This window comes from Pezoporus wallicus, unplaced genomic scaffold (assembly GCF_028554395.1).
Source record: "Pezoporus wallicus isolate ANWC-B61680 ecotype Strahan unplaced genomic scaffold, APGP_CSIRO_Pwel_v1 contig_2384, whole genome shotgun sequence".
Taxonomy (NCBI): domain Eukaryota; kingdom Metazoa; phylum Chordata; class Aves; order Psittaciformes; family Psittacidae; genus Pezoporus; species Pezoporus wallicus.
In genome coordinates, this window is record NW_026640488.1 from 6,880,711 (window position 1) to 6,901,809 (window position 21,099).

Below are 21,099 nucleotides of genomic sequence, written 5' to 3' on the forward strand. Positions count from 1 at the left end.
ACAATTTCTCCCTTTAAGTAATTTCTTTCACGCTTCTTATACCTCATGTTTTATGCTCTTAAATATTTAGTTACTACCAAACTATGAACCTACCCCATTCTATTAAGAGTGCTTTTGTATTCACATAGTTACTAACATTTCCTTCTTTCCATTTGAAACTAAAGAAAATATTGAAATCAAGTATGCCAAACAATTCTTTATTTAGTGCCACGCTCTGGAAACCCCTGGAAGAGGAAGCATTATATAGCTTTGAGAGAATTCTAGGAAGATTAAACATTTAAATTCCATTTGCATTTCTCTCATTTTAATAATTAACTGAGTATCAGCCTTCAGAGCACGGAGGTATTTCCAGGATGCCCCAGATGGTATAATTAAGGAGATGAATAGTAGTAGGTAACACACCTCCAAATGAGATTGTTCAGTGTGAAGAAGAGAGGACTCTGCGGAAAGCTCGTTGCGGCCTTTCAATAAATAAAGGGCATTGTAAGAAAGATGGGGGGAGCCTTTTTACCAAAGCCTGTAGTGACACAGCAAGAGTCAACGGTTTACAACTGAAAGACAGAAGACTTGGATTGGACATTAGGAAGAAACTGTTTATAATGAGGGTTCTGAGACACTGGAATAGATTTCCCTGTTAGTGGAAGATGTGGATGCTCCATTATCAGAAGCGTTAAAGACCTGATGGGCGTCTGAAAAACCTTACCTAATGAAAGATGCGCCTGTCCACAACTAGGGAGTTAAGGTGACATTTAAAGGTCCCTTCCAACCAACACCCTTCGATGAGTTTGTAAGTCTATGCCAATATGTCAGCATTAACACAACCCCAATCTTAAATTACGTTATGATCTTACAGCTGTAGTTCCAGGCAGTTAACACCAGCCGTACCTCAGCCCTGTGGAGTTACTCGGCTCTAGCTCTGCGCACTCGCACGTCTCCCAACCGCCACCGCCGTGTTCGCGCCGCGCTTCCACAGAGCGCAGCCCGAGGCAGCCTCTCAGCGCTCGAGGCAGGACCCCCGCACAGCGCCTGTCTCAGCACGGCTGCGGCGGTGCCAGGGCCCGGCACCCCGCCCTCACGCACCTGTCAGGGGGCGGGTCCCAGCACTCACCGCCCCGCCGGGGCTGCGGTCACACACGGACAACCCCTCGCCACGCCCCCACGGTGCCTCACGGCCCCGGCTGCCCTGACTGGACAGCAGCCGTGTCAATCTCGCCTTTCCCCCAATCGCCAGCGCGACTCTCCTTGCCCCTGTCCTCGCGGCCGGGTTCCACTTCCTGGAAAGTTGGCGGTTGGAAGCGGAGGTTGAAGTTGGACGCTTGAGGGGTATCGGGGTCTCTCCCCGGGGCCCGCCGCCTCGAGGCGGGGCCGCTCGTTGCCGCCACGCTGGAGGCGGCGGGACGGCGCGACGAGCCGGGGGCAGCCTGCGAGCCGGGCCCGGTGCAGCGGGGCGAGTCGAGAACGCCTAGTCGGGTCGCCTGCGAGCCCAGGCAGCAGGAGTGGCGGCCCCGTTCTCGGCTGCCCACCTACTTGTTGCAGATGGAGGCCAGCCTGACGTGCGCCGTGTGCCTTTCTCTCTTCGAGGAGCCGGTGACGCTGCCCCTTTGCTCGCACAACTTCTGCCGGGACTGCGTGCTGGAGTGCCTGGCTTCGGCCGAGGCCGCCCGGCTGCAGCAGCAGCGGGGTCAGGGGCAGTCCCGCCACTCCCGGGTGGGTTCGGGCGCTGGCAACGACGTGGCCGGCGCCCGGGTGTCGTGCCCGCTGTGCAGGAAGCTCTGCCCGCTGCCCCGGGGCGGTGCCGCCGCACTGCCTGTCAACACCACCCTGGCGGAGTTGGTCAGGCTCTACCGATCCGGCACGGCCGGGACCGCCAAGGCCGAAGAGGCAGAGCAGGGGCCGGGGTTTCCACTCTCCCTGCAGGCTCTCGGGGGAACCTGCCAGAAACATCCGGGACGGCTGGTGCAGCTCTACTGCCGGATGTGCCGGCAGGCGGGATGTGGGCTGTGCGTCTCTAAGGAGCACCAAGGCATCTTCCACTCCGTCAACCTCATAGACGCTGTGTACCAGGAAGAGAAAGTAAGTGCGGCGCTTCCTCTCCGCGCCAGGGCTCCAGCTGGGAGGTTGGGCGCTCCTACAGTGTATCCTTCCTTGCCCGAGGTGCTTCTACTCAGAAATGCAGGGGAAAATGCTGTGTAGTGGGCAGGCGAGAAGCAGCGAGGGATTGTGCCTCTTTGAACCAGGTGGTCGGATTTGCTTGCGGAGTACCGGGGTGTGCAGTCAGACGTCATCCACCACATACAGGGGACCAGGCGATTTACAGTGCCAACAGATCTGAACCCAAATTAAAAGCATCTGAAAAGTGGGGGGGAGGGGAATGAAGGAGGGAGTGTCTTGTTTTAACATACAGACCTGCATTCTTCGCTGATAAAACACACCGATGCTGAAAGTTTATTGCATGTCCAGATCCAGTTTTTCCAAGTTCAAAACAAAAGCCCCACCCACAGATACTTTGTTTATAGGCTAAGCTGGCGTAGGTAATTTGGGTCACAGATAATTACATATTTAGAAACAGATGGGTTAGGTAACTAATAATAAATGTATAAACCAAAATGCACTCCTGTGTGAATGAATGAAGAAAGCAACTGCCTTGCCTAATGTTTGGTTGGCTGACTGTAGTGACAAGTGGTTGTGCTTTTTGCCAAAATTAGGTAGAATGAGCTTTTTGTGCCCTATGCAAATGGGGTGCAGGGTGGCAAGGCGTGCATCGGTTCTGCTATGCAGTAATGGAAGCTGCTGCATGAAGCATATAGATGTAAAGGTTTAAGTACACTACTGACTATTCTTTAAGCCAAGAGCTGCTTTTGCACTGATTTCTCTCCCGCCTCTCCGATCACCAATTACACTTCACTCTGGAAACCCAGGGGAAATAGTCTTTGCAGTAGGCTTCTTACCTAAATCTTAATGGCACTGTAGTGAGATGAAGAAAACACAGTGATAATCTTAGTTCAAAACCAAACAGTAACTGGGTTGTGCACAGCTTTCTGTGTTATCAGTGTGAAGCATAAAAGCCTGTGAATATGGTTTAGTTGCTTGTCGAACTGGAATAACAGTGTTAACACTTACATTGAGATAGATACGTGTGTGAGGGGAGAGGTGGAAAACTAAGGCTGAGGGAATCAATGTTTTAACTATAACCCTGTAGCAAGTCTAGCAATATGTATTGTAGGTGAGCATTCCTTGGAGAGAGAAATAGCAAAAGAATTTTGTGTACTGAACCAGGAAAGTGCTAAATGCTATTAAGAGATCTTTTGAATCACAGGCTTTCTTTAATGTGTTGTACAGAGCATGCCATGATATGATCGTAGATAACCACTGAGATGTATTTACTTTATGGAGTAGATAAAGCAATGATAAGCATTTCAATTGTCTTGCAGTTAATCTTCTTCAGCAGTCTGAAAAAAATGAGAACAATAAATGAGAAGCTGACGAATGAAATCTCAAATCAACTGAATGATATGGATGTGAGTTACAGATGCTGGGTATTATATATATATGTGTGTGTCTTTGTTTCTTTTCTTACGGTAGGTTAATCACAACATGGGGCATACTGGTGCTTTTTTGTGGCATAAATGTGCTCTGAGCTTCCTCAGGGAAGTGACTCCTAGTGACTCCTCATCCTGACTAGGGAAAGTGTCTAAAGACATTATTACTGTGTTTTCATCTGGTTTTATGTTTTGGTGCTTCTAGATGGTGCTGAACAAGGACGCTGACATGATTGCACTGGAATTCGGAGAAATCTTCAAGACTCTGGAAATGAAGAAACAGCAATTGCTAGAAGATGTTGAAAATCAAAGAAGTAAAAAAGAAAAGGAATTTGCTATTTGGAAGAAAATGAAGGAAACTCACAAGAAGACCATAGAAAATTTTCTGAAAGATTGTGAGGAGCTTGTCCATGAGTGTGATCCTCAGCGTTTCCTAGAGGTGATGGCCTTTTTTCTTATCATTTAGTATCAGTTGTATAATGAACCTCAAATATAGCCTCCTGTATTGTAGGTTATGATTATGAAAATTACTGGATCAGGGAAAACAAATTCAGCAAACGAAAAATACAGACTAAAATTATTTAACATTTCATATTTTTTATTTAAGAAAAGTTGAAAAAACTGTCTTTGCAGCTTATATTTAGTGAGTTCAGTAGACATTTAGGCTGTTCACTGAAAACTACTTAAATTGACTGTAAAGGGGCTGCTGTAACACTTGCTATATTAGCAGCTGTGAAAGTTTTGGTGCAGATAGGGAGTAATTTTTTAGTACTGCATTCAAAATTCTCCCATTTACTTGCTTTTTAATATTTATTTTCAAGTGCTTTGTTAATTAAGCACTTCTGTTGCATCTTTGAACTTGTAAGACACTAAAAATGCTGTTTGGGGAAAGATTGGTGGCAGGTTGGTAACTTGTCAGTGCTGCACAGCAGGATACCATGTTGGGTTACCCAAACTAAGGCAATTATATTGATTCTGAAACCTGTGAACTTTGCACAAATGTGTGCAGTGGAAATAACTCAGCCTATTTAAGGCTAGCTTAGGTACTTCTGACATACAGTGTGTTACGTAGTATATATGCTTCTGTATAAGTGACCCTGAGTCTCCCTCACAGTGTTCAGGGGAAGTGCAGGAAAAAAAACATACAATCTGATTTAGAGATGAATGCTAGAGGAACGCAAGACACAAGCTTTATCTTCACTGTTACCTAAGCTAGGAGACATCTTTTCATAACGTTTTATGTCCAACACTGGCTGCAGTTGTACAGAGTTTAAGCAGATGGTAGATAAGGAGCAAAATACTTTAATAGCTACTGAATTTTGTGTTCAGCTTCAAGGTTTGTGCTTTCCTAAGAAACCGCAGCATATTCTTTCCTATAGTGGGTCTTTTTGCTGCTTTCAGGTAAATCTGAAGCTAAGAAAGTACTTAGTTTGCTCAAGTTTCTGGTAACAACTTATTGAAGAAAATTTTACTTTTACCCAAAGTAAAAGCGACTTCCACTTTTGGAAGGAATATTCTGACTCCAGTGAGTAGTATGCTTTAAATTCACTACCTTCTACCTGCCCCCCATAACAGCACACAACTCAGTGAGGTGGGGTTTTGTTATTTAAGAATTAGTACAGTGAAATTACCAGGATTTTAGGGGGAAGCAGTCTATAATCCACTTGGTTTTCTACTTTTCATTGCCCATTCTTTGGGAAGTGTCATTTGACTACAACGCAGTGCACTTCATACTGCCCTTATCTGGCCGATTTCAGACTAAAAGACAGCTTTTTTTTTTAGTCTTGGTGTAACAGTGCCATTAGAGGAGGTAGCAGATGCTTTCCTCACCAAGAAATACAAAGTGGTCTTTCATTTGAATGTTTACAAATACCTGAGTATCCAAAATGAATGAGATCCATACAGTTCATGACTCATTATTTGAATACCTTCATTTGGCTCTGAAGTAGTGCTTTTTGTCTTTAACACAAAATATTACAAAGTATATCATTGACCCAGACACACTTCTTTATTTTTACATTTGGATGCTCTCCTTTTTCCTCTTAAATGTTAACCGGTTTATTTCCTATAGTTCTATGAAATGAAAATGCAAGTTCAGTCTCTGAAGTGTTTTGATAAGGCAATAATCTTTTGAGAGCTCGAGTAAAATTAATTTGTATCTTACAAATTCTTGTTTTATTTATAGGTGGCCTGTGGCTTGAATGCAAGGTATATATTTTTTTTTTCATGCTTTGTTAGTTTTAACATTAATAGCTAAGAAAATAGTTACTTTGGATATGGTCAGATATAGTGACTTAAAATGAAAGTAATACTTAGTAATTAAGACATTATAATGCTTTCAGATTTTTGGATGCTCAGTATTGCAAAGTTTAGGAAATCTGTCAAGAATTTTAGTGGTGTGCTATCTAGGATTAGAGATAATCTTTTGAGCTGCATCCTGCAAAAAACTGAGTCTAGAAATTCATTATACACAGTGACTGAATATTTTTTAGATATCTTATTTAAACTCAGGAACACTGAAGCATCCCTGCAGATTTAACCAAAATCATTGAGTTTAAGAGCATGTATGGAGATCCTGCAATGTCTTCTTTTTTGTCTGCAGTGCAAATACCCTGTATATTTCTTCCTAAAGATTCTTAATTACATTTCTTACAACTTTTTAAGCAGAGTTTAAGAAAGAATACTGGAAAAGGAGTTCCTTAAAATATGTTATGATTCAGACTAACATTAGCAATGCCCTCTGAAGAAAAGGTATAATTTAGATTCAGGTATAGCATACTAAGAAAAACAGGTGGAGGGAGTGTTGATCTCTGCTTAGCTTCAGGCACTACATCTTGCAACTTTGTGTATGAAACCTAATTCAAGGGAATTGTCAGATAGTAAGTTTTAAGAAAAAAGATTTAGGAAACTGGACACTTAATTGAAGACTTTTTCTGATTTCTTCTTCCCCTTTGTGTTTTCTTTTCAAACTTATTTCTTTTATTAAATAGGCAGGTGTAATTTAGTTGTTGGCATGTGAACCTTAAGAAAAGCATTTAAGTTCTGTGTTGTTTTTTCTTTCTTTTCCAGAATGAAAACTCAGCTTGACCTGATGAACATAGCATCCAGCTACGAAAAAACACCAGAGTGTACTCAAAAGAAGATGGATATCAAACCTGTGGTTAATAAAATCTTGGCTTTGAAGTTAATGCCTGTTAACGAAGACCCTGATAAAGGTAGGGAAGAAGGACCTAATACAGGACAAGATTTGGGAAGTCATCATAGCAGCATTCCAGTATCTGAAGGGAGCCTATAAGGATGCTGGGGAGGGACTCTTCATTAGGGACTGTAGTGACAGGATAAGGGGTAATGGGTTTAAACTTAAACAGGGGAAGTTTAGAGTGGATATAAGGAAGAAGTTCTTTACTGCAAGGGTGGTGGGGCACTGGAATGGGTTGCTGAAGGAAGCTGTGAATGCTCCATCCCTGGCGGTGTTCAAGGCCAGGTTGGACAGAGCCTTGGGTGACATGGTTTAGTGGGATGTGTCTCTGCCCATGGCAGGGGGGTTGGAACTAAATGATCTTAAGTTCCTTTCCCACCCTAACTATTCTATGATAGGAACCTGCAACTTGTGGAGCGAATTGCTAGTAAACCATCTGCATGGCAAAAGCAAGGAAGTTGTTAAAAAGCATCTGAGCAAATTAATGGATGATAAATTAATCAAGGGCTTTTAAATATGTTTTATGAATGTGCTTTCTCTAGAAAGTCCCTAAGTTACATTTTTGGAACCTGGGGGAAATATTATAATTATCCTGTATAACCAGTATTGCCCCTGTAAGGAACATGTTGCTGAACTGACGGGCATCTGTTGTAGTGTAATTGGATGTTAACTATGTTCTGATTAAATGCTTTTACCTCATAGGACAAAACAATAGGTTTTTTATTAGGGCACAGATCTCTAGGCATTTAGAATGCCTTACGTAGGCCTCTGGCTTTATATCAAAAGTTTGACAAGTATTGAGGTCTCACTTCATGCAATGTACTTTTAGTACTTACTAATTGGAATCTGTTTTAGATGCACGGGAACCTTACTGTATTTTCTATACTTAATATGCTCTCCATCACTATTCTTTTCTTTGTACTAGATCTACCTTCTGGGGGAAATGAGGACTCAACAAAAAAGACTCTATTTAAAAATAACATAAAGCAATGGCAGGACCAGAAGAACACACCCAGCATGTTTCTTGTAAGTTACTGACTATGAGGCTACAAGACTCTACTAATTTGTCAGAGCTTTGGGCAATATCGTCTAGGGTAAGGCGTCCCTAGCCATGGCAAGGGGGTTGGAACTAGGTCATTGTAAGGTCCTTTCCAACTCAAACCATTCTATGATTCTATGAATTCTAATGTCTGCTGCAAAACACTTTTCAGCCTCTAGCAGGACAGGAGGAAGCACTGGCAGATGGCAGCAGGATTTGTACTCGCCTAATGTCGATATCGGAAATGTCCACGTCTCAAAACATGAGTCATGAGGTATGATTGAACATCTGTTATAAATATGGCCAATTTGCTATTTATTATGACACAACTTTGTCTAGCCATTTTCAGTTTGTAGAAAGAGGAAGTCATCTGCCTGTGTTCTATTTTCTGAAGAAAATAGAATTTATTCTTCTATGAGTACCTAAATTCCTACTAATTTGAAATGAAACTGAATCCAGCTTCTTTTGGTTTCATTTCCAATGATCTAGTTGTACAACTGCATTTTTTTCACTTAAGAGTTCCATATGGGTGGCTGAGTGAATTTTTGTCTGTACAGAGTGACTCTAGTTATAGTTGGTAAAGCTTGGCTGGCAATGCATCACATGATGCATGTACCAAGAACACCAGTGGCAGGTGATTAAATTGAAAAGCTACTTTGGTCCTTTAAAGACAGAATTATTTTTCTTTTGCATTTCTTTTTTGAGCTTCTTGAGAATGCCAGTTATATACTTACTGTATCTAGGAGAAGAAAACCCACAGACCCCCACCCAAAAAAAACACCACCACAAAAACACCAAAAAACTGCTGAACACCACAAACCCAAAACATCATTTACATTTGTCTCAGGTGGTTATTTTTCATGGCAATTTGAGAATGTGTCACTTAATGTCTAAGATGGTATTTTTTTAGCTATTTTTTGTTTTGTTGCTGACTAAATACGGTTTTCTGTAGTCTTCTATTTTAAAACTACTTTCATCATGGTTCATGTGCATCTCGTTCAGTTGTTTTAAAACAAGGTTTTCCCATCGTGACTCATGCTCTGTTGCCTTCCAGCAGCAATGGAAATATACATCATAGGTGCTAGAGAAATATGAAATCTTTTCTTCAGTCTTACGTGAGTTTTGCAATGCCTGAATCCACAAATGCCCTTTTACTTAATGGGATTCTTTGCTGTGATTGTAGGAGTTACGTTACAAATTCTATACGGAACATCAGAAGCTCACCAGTGAGGTCAAGACACAAACTCTATCTGGAAATAAAAAGTATAAATTTGGAGGTGCTGGGGCTTTGAAGGCTAGATCCTCAGGAACTCCTTTTGCATCTTCACCTCCCAAGGCAAATAGTCCAGATAAAGTGAAAATTGGAATCCTGCAAAGAGCAGATGGCTTTGAGAAAAGCTTTTCTGGAGCCAGTCATCACAACATCCCATCCACAAATATGAACTCTTCTGAAACAAATGGTGACTTAAAATCATTTCTTGAGAGAATTTCCCAGGAAGCAGCCACTCCAGCCGTAGAAAGCTCTGAAGACTTAGGACCTAAAGAAAAATTGCCAATGCAGGAATCAGCAGTTACTGTTTCCAATGATATAGACACAAATTCTAGCACTTCATTTGGCTTAAACCCAGCAGCCTCAGCAGCTGGTACTGTTTCAAAGTCAGAATGTCTAGATGTTTCTGCAGGGGGACCTTCACCTTTTACTTTTGGTGCCTGTAACAACTTGGTACCCACATTTACTAAAGATGCAGGTACATTTTCCTTTAAAATCAAAGACACAAAATTCGTTTTCCCTCAGTTTTACCCTGGAAAATGTGATCATGCCGATAAAACCAACAACCAGGATGAAAGCAAATTTGGAAAACATGGTCCTCTCGCCAGACCCACAGTTTCTGATGCTTCATCCAGTCCTGATTTAGACTCAGTAGAAAGCAAGAAGCCAGGCTTTTCATCTCCCTTTGGCAATTCAGTAAAAGGTGGTTCTGCAGGATCAGGAGTCAGCAATTCATTTAAGGTTTTACCACAATCCCCATTTTTTAGCCAATCTGAGAAGCCATCTGACAAAAAAACATCATCTCACGTGAGAGAAATAACACTTTCTGCAAAGGAAACTGCAGGATATGGAACACAGAAACCATGTGTCTCAGGGGAACAAAAAGCCAACACCTCAGAATCTGCCACAGCTGTAGCTTGTAATACTTCAGAGACCAAGACTGCATCTGGGGTGAATGCCACCAAGTCTCCCGTCCTCCCTGCTAATTTTGTATTTTCATTCAAAAATACCTGTTTCTCATTGCCCTCACCAGTGTTTTCATTTGGAAATACTGCCAGAAATACCTCTGGTTCACTGACTTCCTGCATGGTTCTGCCTGGAAATGGTACTGAAGAAGAGAAGATGAACTCTGACGAAACACCTCTGAATATAGGGAAGCCTGTATCTCCAGAGAATGTGGAGCCTGCTTCTAGACAGAGTCAATCAAATTGTGAAGGTTCACTCTTTCCTATGAACTCATCTAAGAAAACTGAAAGTGCAGGGACACTTCCTGATGGTAGTAATTCTTGTAGTCAGCCTTTGTCTTCAGCCATCCTTCCTGTTAAATATGAGAATGCATCTTCCACTCAACTTCCTACAGCAACAAAACCAGAAACAAAAGTAAAAGAGGAAGAAGGTGAAACTGTTGCTGAAAACAACTGTTCCTGTCCTAGAAGGGAAGATGAGCCTGAGTCTGTACCATGTCAGAATGCATCTTGTTCTGGTCTTGGCGCATGCAATGATCCATCTTCAGGAGTTTCTGTGTTCATGGTAAAAAAGATAGGAGGACTGCCAAGTGACAGCGATTCCGACACGGAACAGCTAAGTCAAACATCTGTCTCTACTGCTAGCAGCAGTGAATCAGAACATTTTTCTGTTTCTGAAAACAAAATATCTGGTAGAATAAAATCTGAGAAATGACAAGAGAGTGAAATGGAAGATAGCTGTACTTAAATAGGCTGAAATTAAATAAAAGTTCCTGAACACATTAAGAAGTTGGGGGATACCTGTCATTTGACAGTTGTTGTTATCAAAGTCTGGCCATACGTACTGTATCTTCAGGAATGCAGACCTTCAGAGAAGTGCCACCTGGGTGGGTGGGTGTGGGGGGGGAGGATGGGGATGGGAGTGGCTCAGGCAGTGGGTTCAATGAAGCCTCAGAGACGAGGAGCAGGTGTTGATGTTTCAGTACAGCAGCACGTGCACTAGTGTTACATTAGTAAGAGAGCACAGACACTAGCATTCTTGTCACGGGAAGGGAGGGAAGGAGGAAAGCCACAGAGAGAATAAAGCATTTTGAAGGGCATTACTGAAAATTGGGTTGCATATCTCCCTTTAGCTGTGGGTTTGGGGTTTTTTTCCCAATGCTGTATTCAACGTATATTGAGGGTCTAGCTCCTAGTGACATCTCAACAATTTCTCTTAGGCTTTTGAAATTGAAGCACCACATCAGTGGTTTTGTTGCACATTGCAGAAGCGTGTCAGCTGTACCTTGGAAATGCTGCCTTTATGAAAAAAAACTGTCACAAGTAGTTTTCACTTGCTTTCGGCAAGTTTGGGAGTCAGTGGGCAAGATCTTAACTTGCTGTTTGGTGAAAGTGTTAGGAGGATGTAGCTTTTAAACCACAAAAATCTTTTTAAAATTTGTGTAATCGTAGGAAAAAAAGGAAAACAGCATTTCTCGCTGTATTAATGATCTCATTGAATTTTTAGTCTTTGAAATATGATGGGAAGTGAGGGCAAAAATACCATTTTAATGTTTAATATCCCTTTAGAGTTTTTCACTGTCAACTAGAAGTTATCTTCATAACTTCATAAGAAAAATATTACTTAAGTTTAAATCTCTGTAAAGCTTACCAATATACATACTATGACAGAATACTTAGAAATACTGTTCTTGGTTTAGAAAATGTGGCCTCATTTCAAGTTAATTTGAGTTAAGTTCTTTGCCTCAGTTTTTCTGTGGCAGTGCATTCCTCCATTAAAAGTGCTGAAAAATGGTTTCTAGAATTTATAAAACTTACTATCTTCCTTTTGCATCTGCCTTCTAGTAAGGAAGGTGCTGAAAGCTCTGTTGTTGGTTTTACTGTTATGTTCATCTCTTAAGTCTTACTGTATGTCAGTTTTTCTGCTAAGTATTGCTCTATAGCAGTAGACATTCTTGTCACGTTCTGCATGTGTAGGAGAGAAGCGTTAAAAGGGTGTTGCATTAAATCACTGGAAAACAAAGGCTGAGCATGATAATGGCCCAGTGCCATGGATGGAGGTTGATCTCAAAGTGGAACAATTTTAGAGACAGATAAGGCACCTATAAAACTTGTTGCCAGGTTGTAGAAAATGGTTGTTCTCTGCTATAGGGACAAAAAATTAATCCTAATGAGTAAGGGTGATTCAGAAACCCTATTGAGTTTCTTAAGACAGCATCTTGACTGTTCATTTCTATTAGTAATGTTTCATGAGAGTTTGGTAAAGTTAACTTTAAAGCACATACCTCATCTTTTAGTGAGAAGACACTGTTACCATAAAGCAAGTAGACTATGATAGACTGGTTTTGAGAGCAGAAATTGTTGGTATGTGAGTTCAGTACAGTCTTAGGACTGCTTTTCAAACATGGCAAGTTGTTGTCTAAGTGCCCGATAACTCAGCATTCAGGTTTTCCAGGGCATGTAAATGGTAAGCAAGCTGTTTCTCTCGCTATGGGTCACAGAAATTATAGTCCACCAGGTAACAGATAAGTAGAATTGCTGATTTTCTGAAGTTTCACAAGTTGATTCCTTGGTCAGTATAACTTAATCGACTCCTTACTAAAAGCTGTAACAGGAGTGAGGTGCTTTCCATATACATTATTGAAATTGAAACGTTCCGTTGCTGATGCTTTAAGAGGCATAACAATTTTCAGCATATAAAATTAGTACAGTGTGACAGATCTAGTAAGTTTGTTTTTCAGCCAGGATTTCACGCTTACTGGTCAAATAGTGGAGAACACAGTAGGACCAATTTCTGACTTTATTCCTTGGTCAATTAATTAAAATTAAATTGAATTAATCAATTAAAAAGATTACTTCATATATTTTGGGAAACATGAACATGGAAAGGTATAAATGAGGCCATTTTTACCCTAGTTGAGGAAGAGCTGTAGAAGATGTATCTGCATATGGCATGACTTGCCAGACAGTAAAGAATAATTTGAGTAAATTTTATTTTCCAGGCAGAGTTAGATCAGTCTTTTTCTACCACTGTGATCCATTTCTGTCATCATTTTGTTTCACACAGTAAAAACACTGAAGAAGTTGAAGTCAGTTGATGGTAGTTAAGCTGCGCTACCTGATTACGTACAGGTTTCCCTCCCCCAGTATGTACCATCTTGCATGTAGTTTAATGCTGCCTAAAGAGATTTCAGGTTACAGACTTCATCGATGATCATTTAAACACCAGAGGTAATTTGAAGAAATGGAATTCTGAATTGTCCTTAATGCACATTTTGCTCATTATCAACAGAGAATAATTTGCATCACTGTCTTGGTCATCACTATAAATTTGTGCATGACAATGAGGACTGTTGATAAAGCCTAATTCTCCAAGGCTACCTGAGCATTAGTATGTATGTAATATTTTTTCAGACTATAAGTACACTAAAATGTAGTGTTCAACTGAAGAGTTTTCAGTAATAATATGATGTCCTGGGTTCAGCAGTAGCAGTCATGTTTCTCCTTCTTGGTAGCTGGTGCAGCGCTGTCTTTTGACTTCAGCCTGGGAACAGTGCTGGTGATACCGATGTTTTCAGTTGTTGCTAAGTGATGTTTACCCTGACCAAGGACTCTGTGAGGCTCATGCTCTGCCAGGGAGGAGGGGAAGCTGTGAGGAAGCAGAGACGGGGCGCCTGACCCGGGCTAGCCGGGGAGGTATTCCATACCACAGCACGTCATGCCCGGGGTGGGGGGTAACTGGGAGTTACCCGGAAGGACAGGGGCTTCCGGGTGGAACTCGCTTTCTTGGCCGGTGGTATCGTATTCTCTTCCCTTGTTATTTTCCTTTATCATTGTTGTAGTTGGTGGTAGCGGTGGTGATTTGTACACTGTTTGCTGGACTGTTCTTGTCTCAACCCATGGGAGTTGCACCCTTTCGATTCTCCTCCCCATCCCTTTGGGAGCAGGGAGAGGAGAGCCCCGGGGGGGGGGGGGGGGGAACGGGACCTCGATTGCTTCCAGCCTGGCACCACTCACTGGGAGTGAGTGAACAAGCTGTCTGGCTAGGGTTTAAACCACGACATATGAAAATATTGTTGAAAACTCTTATTTCCAGCAAAACCCAAGAGAATAGTTAGGAAATATATTTCACTAAACTCAGTAATTTGTATTGCAAGGGACTTTTTGACCAGTATGGTAGAGGTATCCTGAATCTTTTTGACTCTTGTGGACAGGTTGGGTTAAAAATGAAACAATTCTAGATATGGTTGTAACATTTTATTAATCATACTACATTGTACTGATATAAAACTCTTTATACTTAAATTTTGTAGACTAAAACTGCAGACTAGTTTAAAAGTTTTTATAATGATTCGTGAAGGTACTACTTCAGAATTTCATAGAAACCTTGGAATATAATTAAAACAATCTATTTGATTATGATTGCTAAAGTAATTGCTGAACATCCTTCACAAATATGCTGAAAGTTTCCAGTGCTGTCCTACTGAGAGGCTAATCTCACCAGTTGTCAGAACTGCGACATTTGTTCAGCTTGTTTCTGAGAACTACATTAACATGCATATCACTGCCTGGGGAAAAAAAAAAAGTGCCATTACCTCATTTCTTAACCTATGAGAAACAGTTACTTAGTCATTATTTATTTAAAATGTCAATATATGAAGGTTCATTTTCTGAAGTAAACTTTGTATTACTAGTATTGGATATTACTAAAACTTGATTATAAAACATATTTGATGATTCTGACCTAGTCACTTCCTAACTTAAAAGGCAGCTGATCTGTGTGATAAGACTATTATGTACTGCTGCTTCCTCACACACACCCCCCTTTTATCTTCAGATAATACACTGCAGTTTCTTTGCATAGATTTCACCCAGTTGTTGAAATGCCAGCAGAACGTTGTCATCTGGATCATCACACAGTTCACTCAGTGATGTGCTGGGGTTAAAAAAAAAATAAAGAAGACATTTAATTTTAAATTGCTTTAAAGATGAAATACCTATTGTATGGTAGAAACCACAAGTTTATCATACCCAATAGACTTAATGATGAGTACAAACTCCTTGAGTGCATAGTAAGCATCTCCTTCATTTAACCTGAAGAAAGAAAATCCAAAATTAGCATGGATATGCACATGCTGTTTCTTCTTTAATAAACCCTGTCATGTACATTGGGTAAGGATGCAGAGCATATGCCATGGCCTCAGACACTGACAAACTAGTTCCTTAGTACTGTGTTGAAAATAATGGAATCACAGAATGGTTTGGGCTGGAAGGGACCTTAAACACCAGTTCCAACCCCTCTGCCATGGGAAGAACCTTCCAGTAGGTCAGCTTGGTAGAATGAAGAATGTGATTCTACAATGTGTATTTCCTTACCTCTTCCTAATGTGGCATTAGTGTCAAACTCTGCTACTGTAACCACAATAGTACATGGAATGGGTACTGTAATTATTCTTAGAAAATGCTTTGAAGAGTTTACAAAATAGGCAGATAATATTATATGCTCCCAACAGCACCCTCAGGGAGCAGAGTGAAGTGGCATTTCATTGCTCATAAATATAAGTTACTGGCTATGAGCATGAAGGCAAAATAAAGATAGTTGAGATAGAGTGGTTGGGAGAGGGAACTTGTGGTTGGGAATGAAACAGGTATGTGAATGGCTTCATTAAGAACTGCAAGCTAAAAGTTTTATAAAGAGAGGGATTTAATGAATGAGGTTACAACAGGCTAGTGAGAGTCAAAAACAAAAGTGATCCTCCTGTATTCCTTATGCTCTAGATTTTCCTTAATTGAAGTTTTTAATTTCTTTCACATTCTTTTGCCTGTATCTTTTAACACTGAATTCCTCCTTTAATCTGTTTCTGTCTTCATTATTTGACCAAGTTTTTGACATCTCTCTGCTACTATGTTACCATCTTCCAAACTACTGCATTGGGCCTGCCCATTTTAGGGACTTTGCTGATCTCTTTCATAGTGAAGAAAAAACCCTTGATTAAATAAAACTTCCAAAGAGCCTGTCAAAATAACCTGCATCACTGAAGTCAAGACTTCCCATTTATGCTACTGTTTTGAATACCCAGCTAATACTTTACAGTTAATGCCATTGGACTTGCATATAGTATATGTTTTATTCTCATTAAAATAGTCAACCAATCTAATCAGGTTTAAAGCTATTCCATCCCTAAGTCCTGGAGGAAGAAGTCTTTAAAAACAAAAAGATGTACTTGTTTACCCTACTGTAAACGATGTTGCCACTTCACCGTATTAAAAATGGTAGTACATACCAGTTATCAGTTGTCAATGCAATCAGGGATCCATGCTTATAAAAGTCCAGTGCATATGCATTGAGTGGCTGCCTCCTTCCTTGATTATCATACTTTTTCAAATAAAGAAGGGGGCAGTTTGTGACATTAATTCCGAGGGAACGTAAGAGAGCCTGAAAAACAAGAAAGTATCTGTTGAATAGATGAAAACCTGTGGTTTTCTTTACGTGCCTATTTTGTCAAACCTTTAGACCACAGCTGGGAAATTCCACACTCCTAATCCTGTACCACTCCAAAAATCTGCACAAGAACATGTAGGCTGTAGACACAGGGAGAGTTTGTCAGTAAAGTGTCTTGCACTGCTAGTGCAGCTCTGAGTCATTCCAAGTCATTTAAAGTTTGACTGGGTCACTGGACGTCTCTTGAGTTTTAGATGACGATGTTTCCATGTGTAGATAATATGTTTAGATTCTCTCACTGAAGCTTTGAATATAATAGTCAACCTTAAGCATGGAACATTTTAAGGATGAAGGCAAATTTCAAATCCCCAGTCAGAGAAATTTCATTTTTTCTACAACAGAAATATGAGTTGTGATGATTCCCCAATGCTACATGGCCCATATAGATGACCACAGGAAAATACAAGCTGGCAATAAACATGCTGATATAGTATTAAAGTACTTTACTTGTCTTGGAGTTGAAAGGAACAGAGGCCCTCTATTTGTGGGTTTGCATTGTAATAATGTGGTACTACTCAGTGCTGATTTTGAGACCTTTCAAATTGTTTCTCCTAAAGTGACACTTGAGCATGGGGTCACCATATTACAGAGGCAAGAAGACTGTAATAATTATTTTTATTGACCTATACTAAAATTCTGCCCCCCATGAAAAAATAACTTACTTTATTAATGTTCTCCCCAAGAAATAGATCATTATCAACCATTCCAGAAACACACGCAAAAGGTGAGATGGCAGATATGCTTTTGGTGGTGTCCATCAAGTAAGATGCTAGTTCAGAGCCATGCCAACTCTTGGATGTAAAATCTAGACAAAGTTTCAAGTACAAGGTAAGCTATGCAGACTCAAGCTCCCTTTCAGCAATCAATTTTAAAAGCCAGAATTTTTTCAGGCAGTAGATAATGACAGGACATACTGTTAATCTTCTAAACTTAAACCTTTCTTGACAGATGTTTATTTCTTTTGTTCATAAGAATGCCTACACACTTGATTACAGAATATAAGAAAGAACTTTCTAATGGTGAGAATGATTATGCCTTAATCCCCCCTTGCAACTTAAGCTTTTCTCCTTGACTCATCTGTAGCCAAAATTGCTAACAGCACAAAGTTACGCCAAAACCAAAGAGAATGTTAGTTCTAGAAGACTTATTTTACCTTCATCTTTTATTCTGTCCTACATTGAAGAAAAACAGGTTTTTCAACCTGTATGCACATGTCTTAATTGCTTGACATCTAATAATATTTTTTTATTGCTAGCCTCTGGACACCCAGCCAACGTTTTCCTTGAAGTGTAGAGCTCTAAAGAATGAATATTCTAACTGAGGGCTTAAGTATGTGAAGGTCACATGTTTTGCTCTGCTTTATGCAACCCATTATGGATTTCTGGTTTTACGACATACGGAATTTCAGCTGGTTTATGGTCTGCCTGTAACTTCAGTCACTGTCTATAGAAGACCTGTCTTCTATATATTTGCACTTTTGATTTTCCTTTCCTAAACAGAAACTTATTCTTTCTTTCCATATTAATAATGATACTGTCAATCCTTGTCCTACAGTCTTTTCTGCTTGTATTATAGTAACTATGCTGTAGTTACGCTTGTTGTAATGAAATGAGAGTGAAACCATATTAACACCTCCATTTAAACAAGAAACTTTAACATTCAAGTTAGAATTTCCTATTCAAGAATAGGAAATACAATTTTCATAGCTCATATCCTGGGTAAAAGTAGCATTAGTAACACTAACATAGACAAAGGAATATATATCATGTAATACAAGGCAGTCCATGCTTTGCTTCTCTCATCTGGCATTCCGTCATTCTTCTCTTCACTTCCTACTGTTTTCAGGTTACGTATCAAGGTGTTAGGCCCTCCACTGTTAAAATAAGCAATCTTAAACTGATATGAAAAAATGGGATTTCAGTATAGCATTACTAATGTTATACCATGATGCAGCACTTTCCAGTGGTCAGTACTGGAAATGGATCACTGCTATTTACCATCTCAAGCAGTATGTTGTATTCAGTCTTGTTTTGCATTCCCCTTATCTATTTATCTTCCCCAGTGCCTCATCTTTGTATTAAGTTGACATCCGCTTTACTATAGAACTTTTTATCACCCACTTATCACCATACTTGAAACTCAAAGTAGATGGCAAGATAGGGTAGCTTGTAAGGCGATTTGGGCTTTTTCCTCTTTTTTTCCGTCTCTGCCATTTGTACAGAGCAGAGAATAAAAAAATCAATCCACCAGTGTAGGAAAAAAAGAGGATGAATAAATAGTTACCTGTTATAATTAAAGTGCTTTCCTACTTTTTTGAAGGCTTGTTATTTTCAGAGGAGCTAGGCAATGGGAGAGTGGTGTATTACACTGCTTTTATATCTCCCAGAAATTAACATGAAATTATGTAGTAGGTGATATTTTTCACCCAATGGCAATCCATATTGCATAGTAATTTTATAGTCATGCCTCTTCATGCTGCTTTGGTTATTGAACATCATCACTGGCATAAGTAATTTAGTTGAATTAACAAATAGTCTTTAGTTGTTTCTTCAACCTTGAGGCTGTTCAGATGTTGAAAATCTAACCTTTATAAGACTCTAAGCAGGCATTTGAGGATCTGCAAATGTGTTGATGATTAGATAAAAGGGCTTTAATTCAATAATATATTTTTTCCTTTTATAAAAAGGTCAATTTGATTTTTATTTCCCCTACAAAACAATAAAATACCAACTAAAATTAACCTTTTCCTATACAAAGCTTCTGTATACAACAATCTATAATGCTTGTAAAACAAAAGTAAAATAGAAATTGTATCTCTTTATTAGCATGTCTGAAATCACAGTTCTTTTTCTTTACAAAATAAGAACCTAAATTTCCTAATGCAATCAATTTCACAAATTATGAACATGCACTAATTTTTCAATTCCTACCTGTCTTTGACAGTGGAAGTCTGTATTCTTGTTCCATATCTGCCAGCTTGGCAGTTGTCAGAAGAAAATGAGCAAAATTTTCCTCCACTTTTGTGTTGTACTCTTTTACAGCCTCTGCAAAGTCTTCTGGCAGATCTTCTAGAAAGACCTGAAATAACATGCCATTTGTTGCTTAATTCAGCTTATTTCTCTGAAAGCATCAGTTCTAAATTGGTGCATATAGAATGTCTTTGTACACACATAGCATATTAGTAGGAAGAAGGAAAGAGTACAGCTCCAAGCTTTACCCAGCTTGTCAGGCTCCCCAGCCATCTAGAATTGATGGATCTTAAAGACAAACATGAATTTCATGCAGAAAAAGGCATGGAAGACAAACATCAAGTATAAAATTCCTAGATTTTTACTCACACAGTACTTGCCAAACTGTTTTATTAGAGGTGTTTCAGCTCCCTAAAAAAGGGATTTTTGAAGGGCTGCCCTTCCCAGTTCTTGTTTTCCATATCTTGGTGTTCAACAGGTTCCCTACCAACATGACAGACACGGCTGCCATTAGCTACAGTACCAGCCACTTCTCATAAGTTTTCATCTTGGAATGCTTGCTGGAAACTGGCCACAGAAACATCTTTACCTGGAAGAAGTTTCCCTTGTTCCAGCCATAGCTGTGTCCTCCAGAAATCTAAAGGCTTTGCCTAGAAGAGCTAATAGGAGCACATGACAAACATTTCACTTTCTGCGTGTACCCACGGTGGGTTAACTTTGTGCGTAACATGAAGTTTAACCACGCCAAGTGCAAGGTCCTACACCTGGGTCAGAGCAATCCCAGGCACAGCTACAGGTTGGGCAGAGAAGAGATTCAGAGCAGCCCTGTGGAGAAGGACTTGGGGGTCTTGGTTGATGAGAAAATGAACATGAGCCGCCAGTGTGTGCTTGCAGCCCAGAAAGCCAACCATATCCTGGGCTGCATCAAAAGGAGCGTGACCAGCAGGTCGAAGGAGGTGATCCTGCCCCTCTACTCTGCTCTTGTGAGATCTCACTTGGAGTATTGTGTGCAGTTCTGGTGTCCTCAACATAAAAAGGACATGGAACTGTTGGAACAAGTCCAGAGAAGGGCCACGAGGATGATCAGGGGACTGGAGCACCTCCTGTATGAAGACAGGCTGAGAAAGTTGGGGCTGTTCAGCCTGGAGAAAAGAAGGCTGCATGGAGACCTCATAGCAGCCTTCCAGTATCTGAAGAGTGCCTATAGGGATGCTGGGGAGGGACTCTTCATTAGGGACTGTAGTGATAGGACAAGGGGTAACGGGTTAAAACTTAAACAGGGGAAGTTTAGATTGGATATAAGGAAGAAATTCTTTCCTGTTAGGGTGGTGAGGCACTGGAATGGGTTGCCCAGGGAGGTTGTGAATGCTCCATCCCTGGCGGTGTTCAAGGCCAGGTTGGACAGAGCGTCGGCTGACACGGTTTAGTGTGAGTTGTCCCTGCCCATGGCAGGGGGGTTGGAACTTGATGATCTTAAGGTCCTTTCCAACACTAATTATTCTATGATTCTATAACTAATGTTAATGCTGACCCTACTAACACTGTCCCATTTCTGGAAAAAGCTCTAAGCCTAGTGTTACATGCCACAGAGCATGCTGGTGTCCTTTTGGGTCTCA

At 40.5% G+C, this 21,099-nt stretch overlaps 2 protein-coding genes across 4 annotated transcripts in view; one reads left to right on the forward strand and one right to left on the reverse strand.

Moving 5' to 3' along the window:
- The first annotated feature begins 1,254 nt into the window (after positions 1-1,254).
- LOC130604509 (uncharacterized) lies at positions 1,255-10,801 on the forward strand. The gene is made up of 8 exons (XM_057419054.1): positions 1,255-2,073; positions 3,432-3,518; positions 3,745-3,978; positions 5,725-5,747; positions 6,609-6,754; positions 7,664-7,764; positions 7,950-8,051; positions 8,961-10,801. Exons 1-8 carry the CDS (start codon positions 1,537-1,539, stop codon positions 10,725-10,727), a joined length of 2,997 nt encoding a protein of 998 aa, XP_057275037.1. The 5' UTR covers positions 1,255-1,536; the 3' UTR covers positions 10,728-10,801.
- Positions 10,802-14,254: 3,453 nt separating this feature from the next.
- The window catches only part of LOC130604591 (probable ATP-dependent RNA helicase DDX60), a 44,024-nt gene continuing 37,179 nt past the window's right edge, over positions 14,255-21,099 (reverse strand). For 2 of the 3 annotated variants that reach the window (XM_057419219.1, XM_057419218.1), the window contains 5 exons: positions 19,445-19,592; positions 17,177-17,319; positions 16,297-16,448; positions 15,044-15,106; positions 14,255-14,948 (listed from right to left, as the gene is read on the reverse strand). In XM_057419219.1, the coding sequence (XP_057275202.1) occupies positions 14,846-14,948; positions 15,044-15,106; positions 16,297-16,448; positions 17,177-17,319; positions 19,445-19,592 (609 nt within the window). In that variant the 3' untranslated portion in view covers positions 14,255-14,845. Of the gene's footprint in view, positions 14,949-15,043; positions 15,107-16,296; positions 16,449-17,176; positions 17,320-19,444; positions 19,593-20,004; positions 20,134-21,099 lie in introns of those variants that run through there. The other variant, XM_057419220.1, reaches the window with a different exon arrangement.

Coding starts and splice junctions, on each gene's coding strand:
- LOC130604509 (XM_057419054.1), top strand. CDS start 1,537: ATGGAGGCCAGCCTGACGTGCGCCGTGTGCCTTTCTCTCTTCGAGGAG. Junction 6,755..7,663: donor TAACGAAGACCCTGATAAAG/GTAGGGAAGAAG, acceptor TCTTTGTACTAG/ATCTACCTTCTGGGGGAAAT. Junction 8,052..8,960: donor CTCAAAACATGAGTCATGAG/GTATGATTGAAC, acceptor CTGTGATTGTAG/GAGTTACGTTACAAATTCTA.